At 37.2% G+C, this 15816-nt stretch overlaps 1 protein-coding gene across 2 annotated transcripts in view; it reads left to right on the top strand.

Annotated features, from left to right (window-relative positions):
• The window catches only part of MAP3K15 (mitogen-activated protein kinase kinase kinase 15), an 81249-nt gene that overhangs the window by 39659 nt on the left and 25774 nt on the right, over positions 1–15816 (top strand). For both annotated transcript variants that reach the window (XM_064707148.1, XM_064707206.1), the window contains exons 5-12: positions 404–572; positions 1769–1875; positions 10044–10214; positions 11056–11168; positions 12175–12334; positions 12951–13101; positions 13504–13611; positions 14962–15011. In XM_064707148.1, coding sequence (XP_064563218.1) covers positions 404–572; positions 1769–1875; positions 10044–10214; positions 11056–11168; positions 12175–12334; positions 12951–13101; positions 13504–13611; positions 14962–15011 — 1029 coding nt within the window. The remainder of the gene's footprint in view (positions 1–403; positions 573–1768; positions 1876–10043; positions 10215–11055; positions 11169–12174; positions 12335–12950; positions 13102–13503; positions 13612–14961; positions 15012–15816) is intronic.

The following is a 15816-nucleotide window of genomic DNA, read 5'->3' on the forward strand; positions in this document are numbered from 1 at the left end:
TCCTTCCAACTTTCATGATAAAATAATTTACCTCCTCTTTACATCACACTGGTGTTTCTTCTCTGTGTCACTTTATTATCTCAGATGCAGTCTTTATAATACAAAGTGCCACATCTGTCAGGGTCAGTAATAGGGCAAAGAAATGCTCCAGTTTTGCTGTGTTGGCAGAATTGCCTCAGGATCCTGGTTATAAGCCTATTGATACATAGCCCTACAGTCTGAGGTGAGGCAAGGTGGAATATTTGTAAGTAGTTATTGAAAAATAGGGAAGCATTTGATGTGAACCCCACTCTGCGAAATTATACTTTTTATTAGAAATTATACTTTTTATTAGAAGCATAGCCATGTTTCATAAGAAATGTCTAACAGTCTTCTTCCCCTATGTCTAACTTCTATTTCTTAGTGCCTATTATAAAGAAACACTGCTAAATGACATCAGAAAAGCTAGAGAGAAGTACCAAGGAGATGAACTGGCTAAGGAGCTGGCCAGGATTAAGCTGCGTATGGATAATACTGAAGTGCTGACTTCTGACATTGTCATAAACCTGCTTCTTTCCTACAGAGACATTCAGGTATGTGCCTAAAGACTAAGGTGAATTATTTTACTGTGCAGTTTTGGCTCTTGTTTGTTCTCCTGTGCTGCTTTGTTTGTTAAGCAGTGATTCAAAGCTGACACTAAATGGGAGCAGTTGTTATGTTGTGTAAGTTTGGATTGTCTTTTGGGCAGTTTAAAGGGATAGAGACTCTTACTTATTTTTCCTGTGAACAAGAGACTCAGATTAGGTGACTTCCCAAGGTCTCTCCCTTTGCTTTTAGTAATTTTTAACTTAAAAAAGCAAAAAACCCTACTGAATAAAGATGGTTGCCTTGCTCTCCTCTGCCCTACCTTTCCTCCCTCCCCCCATAAAATTAAATATATTTAGAAACTGAGAACTATAATTCAATGAAACATTATTTTGCTTTTGAAATCTAACTGCACCCTTTTTTCTTCTTTTAGTTTTTTTTAAATAAGTTTTGCTTTTGCTAAAGCAGCTATTTTTCCAAATTGAAAGTCTGTGTGTTTGACATCCATTTTCAAATATAATTTCAACCATTCTATAGATTTTTTTTTCCCCGTCAGGAGCTAATTTGGTTGTTTCTTGTGTATAAATGGGTTGTGAGAGCAATGGGTGACCAGATAATCCTTCATTACCAAACCTTCCATTCTGAAATGCATATTTTCCTTACAGCACTTTATCCAGCTTCATTTGGATTGGCTCTGGTGATCATGAGGGATCTCCCTTGAGAAATGTACTCGTATCAAATCATGTTTTGAACAAAAAGATTCAGTAACACAATGCCCTTTGAAATGTCAGTAAACTGGCCTCTTCAGCACTGTAGATGTGGGTTACCCCTGAGAAACCCGAGTGCACAAGTGACTGATGTATGTCGGAACAGCTGTGGTTGAGTCCATGGTGACCTGGTGAGGTGTCATTCACCAGAAGATCTCAATAAGACCTGAAAAAGCTGGGAGAGCAATTGATCACACTTGCTGCAGGGATTCAGTAGTTTGGGCATCGTGGTGAAGGAGGGACAGGCACTGCCATGGATAGACAAAAATCACTGTGTGTTCCTACACAGCCTTCCTGGCTGTTTCTCTTAGGAGCAGTCCCCTGAGAAGCTGTGATAACAGTACATGTGATCATGATAAGTTTTAGCTTAGTGATGCTTTCCTCCTTTCAGTTTATTCTACTTCAATCCTTTTTATTGTTTTTCAATTTCCTGCCAGGACTATGATGCTATGGTGAAGCTGGTAGAAACACTGGAAATGCTTCCTACCTGTGACCTGGCTGACCAACACAACATCAAGTTCCATTATGCTTTTGCATTGAATCGGTGAGGGTGATTGGTTGATTGATTGATTGATTGATTGATTGAAGTTGTTCATTTTAGTGCTGTTCCATAGGGGCTTGTATGTAAATTTATAGTGCAGATGATATCAAATTCTCTTCCCTTTCTGCACACATCCATCACAGTCATCTCTCCTTAATGCCATACTTACTGTGCACCAGGACAGTGTGTAACTTTTGAAATTGTTGTTTTCCAACAACCATTATTTTGTCAACAACTAGGAAAGGGTGGATCTATTCCAAAGACCACTTGACTAACTGCAGAAGACTCCAGTGATACCAAGGGGTTCTTGGTCAGTCTGAGATTGTTTAATCTGAATCACTGATTATTCTGAATGTCTTCAAATATTTAGTTGATAGAGTTATGAGTGATTTATTAAAGTAATAGGTAAAAAGCACTGCTTGATCCATGAATATCATTCATGATAAAGTTTCCTTGGAAGGCTGGATGGTCATCAGGACCTGCAGGCATATCATTGCTTTAGGAAACACTGAAATATTATTGAACTCTTCTAGTTAGGTACAGACTTTTGTAGTACCTGTGTATAATAATTACTCTATTTCTAAAGAATTTACATTAAGATTGCCAGAGAAAATAGATCTTATGCAAATGAAATCACATGTAATAATAAAAGTAACTGGCTAGATGCAATCCACATAATATTAAAGATTGTGACTTAGCTAGCTAAAGCTAAACTAAATTAGCTAGCTGATTGTGAATTAGCTTACTAAAATTCAACATTGGACAACATCAGCATGGCATAAATCAAAGAGATTAAGAACTTATTAATAGATCTGGAAATGCAGTTCCTATGGCATTTTCTGAAAAAAGATAGTAAATATGGTCCTGTCTGACAGTTTAATCAGACATAAGAGAAAACACTAAACTGTTGCTCATAAAATTACTGCATATGGATTTAGCCCTATTTTTCAGAACTTTTAAAAATTATTTCAGGGATTTGACTCAAAATGTTTAAATTTGCCAGTAAGAATAATGCTAGAATCATGTATTGTCTTTAGGTAATGTCTTAATATAATAAATTTTTAAAACTTTTTCATTTAGATATGCATAAAAAAAAATTGGCAAGTTCCTTTACTGTGTTGGTCTTCAAATTCTTTGTATTTTGAGCAGCATGTGAAATTCCTGCCATTAACTCTTCTGTTTTGACAATGCCAATAGACCCTGGTAAGACAAGATAAAATTAATTGCTCATGAACTTGCTTTGCCTGTCAACAGCTTTCATTAAAATGATTATTAGCCCCATGCAGCATGACGCTCCTTGTTTTCTTTTGGGAACTATTTAAACATTTCTACAGAAAAGGTTTTTCAGAAATAAATGACTGGTTTTTCATTGAAGAATGCAGAATTTAGCTTCTGCAGATGTTTTTGACTTCTTCAAACAAAATAATGGACAAAACTCAAAAGCTGAGAGTTGAATATTTTTTGAGTCTAGTTAGTTCAAAATGACCCCTAAAATGTTGCATTTAGCATCTTACTTGCATGAAAATTTTGAATCCCTAATTTTGTCTATTTAAAAACCAAATTTTTTTTAGTTATTTCTGTCAGAAGCTCTCTTAAAAATAACTATATTTTCAGTTCATATTCTATTAATTTCAACATGCAGAACAGTATTAATGTTGATAAGTACAGCTGATTGAGCCCACCAGGAAAACAATACATCATATGCAGAACAGAATTAGCAGCAGAAGAATATCTGACCCTGCAGAATGTTAATGTGTGCTTAATTTCATAAAAGAGTGTGCTAGAACTGTGATCCAGAGAGAGTAATTAATTTATTTCCTCCTGGGCTCTGTAACTGAGTTCTCTTGGCCATTAGTGTCACTTGCATGGTCAAGTCAGAGTTACTCTGGTGCTGCACAGAGCCAGCACTGCGGCAGGAGGGGCTGCAGGGCTGGTTCTGGGCACCCAGGGCTCTGCTGCTTCAGCAGCTGGGCACAAACCCAGCTGAAGCACAGCTACGTGTGGTCCAGGTTAATAAGTGCTCAGGCAAGGGACAGCAATGTTTCACTTTAGATTCTGTGCCATTCCAGCCTAGCTGCATGTCCTCTGCCTCAGAGGCAGCCTGGGTCTGACTTGTCTTGGATCATGAGCAAAGCAAGCCTGGGCCTCACTGATGGGAACTGAGCAGACAAGTACTAAGGCACTCACTGTCATATGAAGGGCTGGCAGCCACTTCCATGCTGATTTCTGGAGCCCTGATTCATGTGGCCGGTGTTTAAGCACAGCCCCTCTCTTAGACTGCTGTTTTCCTCTCTGGCTGCCTGAGAGCATCCTGGATTTGTCATCTCTCATGTCTGTTATCAGAGGCTAACAATGGATGTTTGCAAAGGCAGGCTTGTGCTTGTTTCCAAGCCTGGGCAATCTGGATACATCACTGTCCTAGGGTGATGGAGCAAAGGGCTGTTGCTTCTCCAGTGTCTTAAGGTGAATAATTTGGTTGTAACATAGGAACAGAGCAGACACTGCTCCCCTCTGTACACAGACAGGCTGGTTTAAGACATTGTTCCTTGTTGCCTCCTAGCTGAGATGTAAGTCTAATTGTATCTTAATTTAGACATCTTTAGGTATAAGTTCAGTCCAAATGTGCAACATGAGCATTTTCAATATTTTTATTCACAGCTGCAGTATGAAGTAAGATGCTGTGCAATTGAGGGCTGGGTGTTCCAGATGTGGATGGCTGTTTGTTTCAGTCCATGGTACACCTTGCCTGGGAGGCAGGCACTGTGTAAGGAGTGCTTAAGACCAATTAAATTTTCTAATTGGTCTTATTTACCAGAGCTGGAGTTATAATGTTCTGGAAACTTGCAAAGAGGCCCAAGGGTATGCCAAATTCTGTTCAAAACAGAGTAGACTTTAAAACCAAACCCAGTCCTGGCATGAGGCCAGAACTGTGAAAATTTTAGTCTCTTTCCAGAGCACTTCTATCTTCCTTTATATTAAAGATGAGGACAGCTGCAGTCACTATTATTTAACTCAGCATGCTGTGTTTTAACAAGCAACATATTCCAGTACCATAATGAAAGAAGGCAATTAACAAGTGAAGGGTGTAATAGGGTGCAAGTAGAAAATCACTAGTAATTGTGAATAATGCTAGTAATTGTGAATAATAGTAGCCACTGAAAATTGTTCCCATTGTTAAGCACTAGGGTATTTAAAATGTTCTGTTCTGTGATTACTCAAATTTAGTAAAAAAACATGTTGTAGGCCTCCTCCTTTTACATGCCTGGCTTTCATGAAGTACCTGGGGTGTATATGAAGGAGGGAAAAAAGCTAGTTTTTTTCTTTGTCATATCTGTTTGGAGGCTTGCAAATTTAGTTCTTGTCAAAGCCTAATTTAGGGTCTTGTTTTCCTCATTCACTGTTTCAAATATTGAAGATTCTACAAGCAAATTACATCCTCAGTGAAATGTATCTTAACTTAAAAATTACTAACTAATTCTAACTCTAATTAAAATAAGTTCTCATATTTCTTAATAATTAAGATCTTTTTAAAATGTTCTTGCTGTCATTAAGACATGAAATGAAAAGGAAAGCAAATGTTTATTCCCTTGAGAAAATACTTTCCATTAATAAAAGAGGTTTTTGTCATATATAGTCTTCTCCATCTAGCTACATTGAAGCAAACCATACCGAGGAAGATGTGAACAAAAAGCTGAGAAAAAAAGAATACACTACCTGTTACCAACAGAGTGAGCTAATTCTTGTCCCAGTGAAACACACATTGTTCCTGCTGACTTTGTTGGGCAAAGGCCTGGTTCACTGAGTGTAGTTCTGGCTCTGTAACCATGCCAGTTCTTTAAAGCTGGTAAAACCAGTCTCTGGAGCAGGAAGTTTGGGTTTTTTTGTTTAGGAATATTTAAAACTAGGTCTCTTTATAAAGACTAGAGTGTAGAGAAAGATTCACCATCAAGGGGATGGATTTGGAGAGCAAGAAAGAAGCTATGATATCAAAGAGACGGTGAAAAAACCCACTTTTATTTTTTTACTGTGTGTTCCAGGTGTTATTCCAGGTGCGATGCTGTGATAGGAGTTTGTTGCCCTACACAATAATTCAGGGAGGTAAAGGAGGAGTGGACAGTTGGATAAGACAGGGAGACAGATGCAAGAGGCTTGGGTAGACCAGGGAAGTGAGAAGATTGCTTCTGTAATTGAAGAAGTGTGGTTCTTCAGCAGACAGATAAACCACATGGCAGAACTGCAGTGAGCAAGCTGGCAAATTGGAAAGTGAATCAGCCAGCAGTTTCTGGAGGATTTGGTTTTGCTGTCAGGCAAAACCAAACTGGCAGCAGAACATTGGCACAAATTCTGAGGAAGTGATTAGAGGCTATAAAGCCAGCAGGACAACTTTGTTTAAAGAAAAAGAATTCCTATGTAGCCATTTCTGTCAGAAAAACCTTAGTTTGTTGGAGATTTCTTCATCCAGAAATGATTCTGTGTCATTGATAATTCCCTCAATTTGAATTTTTTCCCCTAATCCTAATATTTCAGTTTCCTTTTTATATAAAGTTTAATACTGTGAACAGTACTGACAATTAATGTGCTGGGTATTTGTAAAAGTCATCATGATTTTTGTTTTTAATTTTTATTCCTTGATCATTTCCTTTTAATTCCTAGCATTGTGCTTGGGGAGACTTGGCAGTGTTTTATTGAGCACTAGGATATTTTCATAATTGCCCTAGTGTTTGGAAGTAACTTGCAGATCTTTCTTAACTGGCAGTAGTTTCTGCTGCTGCCATATTCAGATAATGTAGATTCATTTTCTCTGTTTGATTTCTCTGCAAGTTCTCACAAGGTAACAGTTGCAGTAAGAGAACTAAAATGTGCTAACAAAGAAACCAGTAAGAAAAAAAAAAGTAGATTTATGAAACACTTTTCAAGACCTTTGGGGTTTTCTAATATAGTTTCTAAATAAATTGTAGTAGTACTCTTTTTTCTTACCTCATTGACCATTAAAACTATATTTTGAAAGAATTTTCAGATTGTGAGTAGTGATTCTATAAACTGTGCCCCCTAAACCCCAGAAAAATATGGAAAGTAGCTTATGTTTTCACTGAGTGTGTATGCAAACTTCTTTAAGGTAGGACATGTCTTCTTCCAGATGTGAAAAGTTTAACAGATTGTGTGTTGAAGAGCACCATTGAAAAATGCCTATTTCAAAATTGTTTCATTCCCAAAGTTGACTTGTTTGTGTGATATCATGAGGGACATTTGTATTTCAGTGCAAGGTGGCCTGTAAGCACCAAGGAGCAGTAAATGACTCTGGTAGGGTCATTTTAAATGACCTGGTAGGGTCATTTTTGTAGCAGCCTACTGAGATTCTGCTCTGGCTTATAAAACTTCATATTCAGGGGATATACTTTGCAAATCTCACCGCGTGCACCAAGGTAATCCATAAAGAGAACATTTTCTGCCTTTCTTCTCATGCCTGTGCATCATCATATACAGTATTTCAGATTTCCCTGTTCAGAGAGGCTGTGGCATCTCCATCCTTGGAGGTTTAATAGATTCAGCCAGGCCTGCCATGATCTAGTGCTGGGCCATGGACCTGCTGTGGGAGGGGGATGCTATTAGATGACCTCCAGCAGTCCTTTATGACATGGGTTTTTGTGATTTGTTCTAATGTGGCTTTAAATGGGGGCTGGGGAACACGGGGAAGCTTACAGAGTTGAGATTGGTTTAAAAAAATAGAAGTCAGTGCTAAGCCTTAAGGGTTTAAGGTAATCTCTTCTACTCTACTCTGTTGATAACACCACAAATCTATTTCAGGGCACCTTGAAACAAATTATGAGCTGTCAGGCATGCAGACCTGACAAAGTGTGGGGTCTGAAATAAGAAATGAAAATCTGTCTTGGTCAAGCATAACAGGTTCTGCATATTATCCAACAGAATGTTTTCATACTGACTTCAGAGAACTTGCTTGGAGCTTATGTGATCGTTCAGGTTTTTTGGGTGTTTTTCTTTGTTTGCTCCCTCTTTTTTGGGATTTAAAAGCTGAGAACTTCCTAAATTTGTAAATTATTATAATTGGTGTATGGGTTATGTATCATCCAATGGGCATTAAAGTCTGCTGCAGTGAAAAACAGGGTCTAATATAAGTATACCTAAACTGATTATTGTTTAATTATATCCTGTTACATGAGTGCATGCTTGTCATGTGCTGAATTTTGTTGTATTTAATTATTTTAGCAATGTTTTTTTCTGTATAAGAGAGAGAGATCTTTCAATTTAAGTTCTTTAGTACAATGTTTATTTAGAGCTTGGTCCTTTGTAAAAATCTCCTAATGTTGTATTTGGTGTGTACAGGTTCATCCTTTGATGACCAGAGATGTTAATCTGCACGATGTTCCATTTTAAGCAGTGTCCTGCTTTGTTCATTGTATTTCTTCTTTAATTACACTTTTTTCAATCAGTACCTAACACCTCTTTATATAAATATTAATAAATAATCTATTTTACAGAAGGCAGACTTGAGTCAAGTCTGGGAAAGCAGTGATTTTTAGATTTTCTATTTCTATGCTAAAGTGGAACATTAGGTTTTAGTTGTGCATTTCTTGTGTTTTCAAGAAGAGCACAACACATGCTAACTATTGTGATCACAATATACAAGACTAGGGAATTACTGGACTTTAATATCAGGGCTTAATTTTGTTCTAAGCTCTGTTTACTCAATTTTCTGTGCTTTAATGTTAACAACAGTGAAACTTGGGTACTCCTAGTGAAAGAAATTTGTCCAGAAGAGGTTCGGCTAGAGCATGCTGACCTGGGCAATGGATTTACAGTTTTTACCTCCTGTTTATTTCTTGTAAAACTGGAAAAAGATACCAAATTTCCCCTTGTGCGCTTATTAGAGAAGACCAATATTTATTTCAGAGCAGTTAATCTGAAGAAAAAATGCTTTAAAAATATTCAAGTACTTGCTGTGAAAGTTTATGCTCTGTCAGTGACATCAAAGGCAGGATAAAGCCTTGACAACCAGCTACAAAGCTGTTCAATCTTATTAGATGTTCTTCATCACCTAACATGCACAGAAGCCTGAATTTTGCTACAGATGTGCTGTTACTGGTCTTATTGCATCAGCTGGTTACCTAAGGAACAGAGCCCCTTTACAGTAAATATTAATCCTTTTGGGGCATGCAAGTAACATATTTACCAGAAACCATTATGTGCTCCTGGTATTGCTGACAAAGTAGTCATAGTCCTTGTAGGCCTGTCCATGGGTACATAGGTGGGGTTTGGAAAATGGTAAACAGTTCTAAAAAGGGGTTGGTAAATATTTTAAATCTCTCTGAGGATGAAAAAAAGTGTTGAAGAGGCTATTAAACTCTTCAGCTGTGTTTGCATTACTTTTGCAAATAGACATTGTTGTTTGTTCTATGTGACTTTTTGCAGTGAATATTGAGTTCTTAACTTAGAAAAACAGCAAGGTAAATGGAGGCCAAAAATCCGATTGTTTAATAATAATAATGAATGGAAATGTTATTTAATCACCATTTTCTTATTGACACAGTTCTGAAATGTTTGTCAAAACATGCTATATCACAGCTGTTTGTTTTTCAAATCCTTTTGTAATCTGAAGAATTTTAATTAAGAAATACAGTTCAATTTCACCCTTCTATTCTTGTTGGAGTTCAAAGGCTCCATATTGAGCTCTGTCATTCTTTTGGATTGGATTGAGCTGGCTTCTCCTGCAATTAGTTGGTGTTTCTGGATCCTCTGGATTCAAGATTACAAATCTTGGACATATCTGAGTAATCTGTCACACTGAATGCTGAAAATGGCCATTTTTGTTAAGTATTGTCAGGAATGAACACTAAACAGGCACTTTTTCCTCATTGCAGGATGCTCAGGGTGTGCTTGTGTACCCAGGAAGGAATCAAATTAGATGGCAGATTTTTGTCAAAGAGGAGTTCTGGGTTTGCTTCAGTTCTTATGTGAGCTACACATAGAGACCAATGACAGGAGAGTGAATTTGGGTCTTATCAGTCAATCAACAATCGTGCATCAGTCTAAATAAAGTCAAGTGTGTGTATGATGGATGGATTGTGGGATAGATGAGGGATACTGTTCTCTCATCTTGCAGTTCCTGTTTCAGGTCTGAACTCATTTATATTATTCTCTGTATTTGATTTCAGAAGAAATAATGCAGGAGACAGAGAGAAGGCACTACAAGTTATGCTTCAAGTCCTGCAGACATGTGATCACCCTGCTCCAGACATGTTTTGTTTATGTGGGAGGATCTACAAGGATATGTTTCTTGATTCTGACTGTAAAGATACCAACAGTCGAGATCATTCCATTGAATGGTAACAGAAAAAGAAAAAAAAATCTGTTTAAAAGCATTTTCAGACTTTTAACTTCTGGTTGTGAAAAACAGGGCTGAAATAATTAGAACATCAGTTTTTCTATTTATCTCTGTTTTTCAGGGTCCTGTTTGAATAAGTGGTTTACTGAGCATTACATCTGTGTACATGTATTTCGTTGCTTCTCTTTATAAACTCTTCTGGAAATTGAATGATGCACTTTATTGGGAGGGATGTTGACTAATCTGTCTTTATTGAGGAAATATACAATTGATGTGTCTTAAGACCAAAATGAAATACAAGTGAGATCATGGAGTTATGTTAGGATGGTGCAAGGATGTTTTCCATGCTGGATCCCCAGGAAAAGCAAATAATCTACTGTATATAAGGAAAACAGTTATAAACTGTGTTATAAATCTTCTGAAGACATTAATGCATGCATATGCACACGGGCTCTCACTGATATACTGTTCATATAGGTGTGTTTGTATAATCATACTGCTGAGTACAATAATTTTAGCAATGTGGGTTTGAACTGTAATTGTGCAATATTCTCTCCCACCCCCTCTTTTCCCCCATACAACATGGGTGGATAGCAGTGAACTTGCAAGCTTCAGGTGGATCTCTTGATCTTCCACCAGTTAGTAGCAGGCATTCAGCCTGTGTCAGCTGTGTCTCAGTGACCTTTAATGAATATGAACCTTTAAAACAAAGGGTTTGGGGCCACTGGTGCCAACTAGTCATACAATCCTTTCAGTAAATCAATAGCTTAAAATACCTACCAAAACTTTGCAATATTTCAGTTCTTCTAAGGAATGAGATTTGAGCACTTGACTCTTTGCAGGTATCGCAAAGGATTTGAACTCCAGCCAACTCTCTATTCTGGAATTAACCTTGCAGTTTTGCTACTTGTTGCAGGACAACAGTTTGAAAGCTCAATGGAACTGAGAAAAATAGGTAAATAGCCACACACAGTGCCACAGACAGGTTTTCTGCCTCTCTCCCTATGAAAAAACAAAATACTTACAGTGATGGGTTGCATAGACACAAGGGTGGTTCTGGCTTTTTGTGGTGGGTCCTGATGGCAGCCTAAAGCACAGGATCTCAAAGGCACATTTTCCTTCTGGCTGCCTTGGTGCAGCCTTCTGGTATCATGGCCCATCTAAAGGGCCCCAGAGACTGGAGAACAACAAAGGACCAACTTTAGCAGCATCTGTAAACTGCCTTTACTGCACCACAGAGATTATCCCATTGCAGAACCAACAGGGCACAAAACCAGGAAGAGACAGGGTGGCCCAATTCTCCTCAGGAATGCCAGGAAAGGGTTTCTGTTGTCACTGAGTTGAGAGATCCACAAGAAGAATTGCCTGGAAGGACCTACCAGGAGAGTTACTTGTTGTCTACGTAGAGTCAGTCTTCCACATATGTGCTAACTAAAACACATCACTTTACATTTACAAAGAAATCCCATAATAGAAACAGATATGCAGATCTTCTTAGGGAGAGGATAGTTGAACATTATATTTGGAATCTGGTCTTGTCTGAAATGCATATTTGAGCCTGAAATGTTAAGAGTGCAAAGGTGGCTTTAAGTTATTCCTCTGACCCTGCTCTGGGGTGGACTTGTGTGAATCTCTAGCCATGGATCTCTTGCAGTAAATGCAGATGAGGACACAGATTTGTGCATCTTACACTGAGAATCAGGAGGCAGATAGCCCAGACAGGAAGTAAAAGAGGTTTTTCAGTCCTGTGTTGTGGGGGTTCTTTACTGGAGGTGTGATTTGCAGATCCTTCCTCTGTATTGTGCAATGTTATTTTCTGGGCAAAATTTACTCTTCTTTATTTTCATCAGTAATGCTTAATTAAGTCTTAAGTTAGTCTTTTACTGATCAACTTACCAGTAAAAAAAACAAAAGAGTGTTTTACTGATAGAAAACTGTGGTTTCCAATTGAAATTTTACAGGTGTACGATTAAACAGTTTATTGGGAAGAAAAGGAAGCCTAGAAAAAATGAACAATTATTGGGATGTAGGACAGTTCTTCAGCGTGAGCATGCTGGCAAATGATGTTGGTAAAGCAGTCCAAGCAGCTGAGAAGCTTTTTAAGCTGAAACCTCCAGTGTGGTATGTGGTAGAAGGCTGTTGCTCAAGCACTAAACTATGGGGAAATACACAAATTTAAAAAATCTTGCAGTCACATGGATAACTTAACTGGCTTTTTCCATCGCAGATTGTTTGCAACTCTTAGTTTATGCTATGTTCTTTTATTTTGAGAAGGAAGGAGGAAGGTGAAAAATTAAGTTATCCAGCATTGTCAGGTTATATCCCATTGAAGCATGTATTTTATAAGAAAAAATTTAGGTATTACTAATGACTCCTTGTGAAGTAATTGTGAAAAATTGTGAAACCGTTGTTAAACATTGTGAAACCAGAGTTAAGATAGCTGCTGCTTCCCTCCACCGTCTTCTAGTTCATCATATCCTGTCTAATCCCCATGTAACTACTTGTGTAACTATACCCATTTGCAAAAAGCTATTGTTCATGAACATCCATGGGGGCTTATGACTCAAGGCTTTGTCTAAACTTGCTATTCTTTCCAGAAATCTGTAAAAATCAACACTACCATTGTGGTAGCTTTTAAAACACATTTCATTTTGGATGTCTAAGTCAGTGATGTAGTTTTAGAATCTCGTTGAATTTTGTTTTCTCTCTGTTAACTCACTAATTCAATACATTCTAGGTACTTGAAATCATTAGTTCAAAATCTGATGTTAATTCAGCGTTTCAAGAAACTCACCATAGAACATTCTCCTAAACAAGAAAGATTGACTTTCTGGCTAGATATAATTTTTGAGGCAACGAAAGAAACAACTAATGGACTGAGATTTCCAGTAAGATGTTATGTCCAAACAAGTTTTGTATGTTTTATGTTTCTGGATAGGATATTACAAGAATTAGAAGACTCTAAACATAATACTTAAAAATTTAACTGCGTGTTGTTTCATTGCATGAACCAAACCCTGTACTTTCTTAATCTTTCTGCTATAAAAAATTAACCCACCAACCTAAAAGCATTCTAAAAAAACTTGTAAGTCTCCTATAACAAATTGTGATACTGCTATTCTGTTGTTCATGAGAACACAGACTTCTCCTGCCTAGTCTTGGCCTCCTGTCTCCCTTGAAAATTTTTTAGGTCTTACTTCAAAATTACCTTTTGTCTATATCTGAGCAGCTGAAGATACTGTAGTCTATTAGCTACTGGTTTATTAAGGAAGAATGCTCTCTGTCTTCAGGTTTTGGTGATAGAACCAACTAAAGTCTACCAGCCTGCCTATGTTTCAATCAACAGTGAAGCAGATGAGAGCTCTCTGTCTTTGTGGCATGTCTCTCCTCCTGAAATGGTAAAACTGTCAGCAAGTTTGTTAAATTTACTGATTCATTTTGCATAAAGCAATTATTTACATGTAGACTTTGGAACACTTTACAATAATTTTAAATTTGCTACATTTCTGTGAAGCCCAAGCCTCAGCATCTCTTGTGCAGATACTAAAGTTGACATTTTGCAGAGAAAGGAAAATGAGTGACTGTGATTAGAAATCAAATGGTTCTGATGTCACTCAGATTTAACTTTGCATTTCTCTTAAAAGTGCATGGATTATTTGGTCTGCTCATAATATTTCTCATCTGAATTCTATGATTTTAGTTAAGATGCAGGTCAAAGATTAAAAGTAAAGATAAAGCCCAGAATTCTGTTCAATGTTTTAGGCATTTTAAACTTTTACTACTGTAATATTTGAAACTAGAAAAAATGGCAGCCTGTGACAAGTAAGTGTCAAGGAATAGAATATTTGGTGTCTTGGATTATTGGATAGGGCACAGGGGATTAAGAAAGGAGTAGGCATAGTTATAGACAGTGTCAGCTCTTAAAAATGATAAATAATTTCAGTTTCACATTGAAACGCTTGAAATCTGCAATGTATTTTGCTACACTTTCTTAGTATTAGAACAACATAGATGAAGAATAGACCAAAAGCATAGAGACAAGGTGTGAAAGAAGCTTGTTGGAGCAGGACAAGACCACATGATTACCTGGAACTCTGAACAATTTTTCTGGTACATTTTTCTACTTCACTGTTTCAGGTGAATGTGTCTGACACAACTTTGCTTTGTGGAACAAATTTTTGGTGCATATCTGACATTGCTAAAAAAGATCCAGCTCATTGCTATAATCAGATTTATGGTGGGCTGCAGTCCTAGACACAGGCTATCCTTCCTCTGTTTTGCCTCCAGTGTGTTCCCTGGGCCAAAGCAATGGCTCAAAACCTCTTAGGGCGACTGGTGAATTTGCCTTTCTCTTTGAGCCTAGACAAGAGTAGAACATAATCTGCTCCATGTTTAATGTGAAATGTAGATGTATTGCATCAAAACATAATGTTTGGTAAATTGTGCTGCACAACTTACTCTTCATGTTGAATTTACATGAGGAAATGTGGCCTTTGCTTCTACCCTGTGCCATTCATATTCATTTTTTCCTCAAAATGAAGTAAAATAGCAATGTATGTATAAGTTATTTACCCAGGTATTAATCGTATTTCAAAATATGGGAGCTGGGGGGAAGAAATAAAATGAGAGAGAAAGAAGGAAAGAGAGAGACATGTTGGAAAGCCTTTCTTTTGCTTACCATGCTGTCGCTTTGTTTTCAATATTAAGTCATGAAACTGTGGTTGATTTTATCTCTTTGTTCTTCACAGAAACAGATTCATGAATGGAATTTTACAGCTTCTTCCATTAGAGGAATAAGGTTGGTATGTCAGTAAACAGTTCACTGACTTCTTGTGTATGTTTTATATTTCCCATAAGTGCAAAATCTGGGCTCTACCTTAAATCTCTCTCTTTCAATGGCCTGTTATAAAAGCTTGTTCTGTCCAGCCTGCCTTGAAATGTCACAGAAGCGTTTGCCTTTCCATGCATGGGCAGAGGTGTACATTTCTCATAGGAACACTCAAATCTGAGAGGGTTATTGGGTGTCTGTATTCTCTGGTAGACTTTTTTGTTTTCCACTATGTAACTGACTTTTGTAGATTTTTCTAAATCTTTCACTGAAGTTATAAGCATCTCTGCATTTAAAAACATGGAGAGCACAAGGAAAGAAGAGCCCTTAGTGCTTCTTGCTTCCTTCCATAAGTGAAAGAAGCAAAGTAAATGAAATGAAGGTATCTGTAAGTAAATGAAACCATAGTATCTGTTTTCTGTTTGGAATTCAGAAATGCTTCTGATATGGCTTTATTTAAATACCTGCTAGCTAAAACTTGAATTATTAGAGAACTAATAAATGAGGCATAAATGTAGTTTTTGCTAAGGACAGAAAATAATTCTTAAGCTGTAAGTAGACTACTAGTGGAGTTTCTCAAGGACTAACCTTTAAATAGTTAAGACAGTTCCATTTTGTGATGCTTAGATCAATGAAAACACTAGTCACAAGTAAATGGGTCAAAATATTAGTACCAAAAAAGATCAGAATATTTTATAGAAAGAACAGGATTGTTCTGAGAACTGAAAGGATAGAAAATATTCACATTTGGTGTTAATAATTGCAAAATGCATGA

This window comes from Zonotrichia leucophrys, chromosome 1 (assembly GCF_028769735.1).
Source record: "Zonotrichia leucophrys gambelii isolate GWCS_2022_RI chromosome 1, RI_Zleu_2.0, whole genome shotgun sequence".
NCBI classification, from domain to species: domain Eukaryota; kingdom Metazoa; phylum Chordata; class Aves; order Passeriformes; family Passerellidae; genus Zonotrichia; species Zonotrichia leucophrys.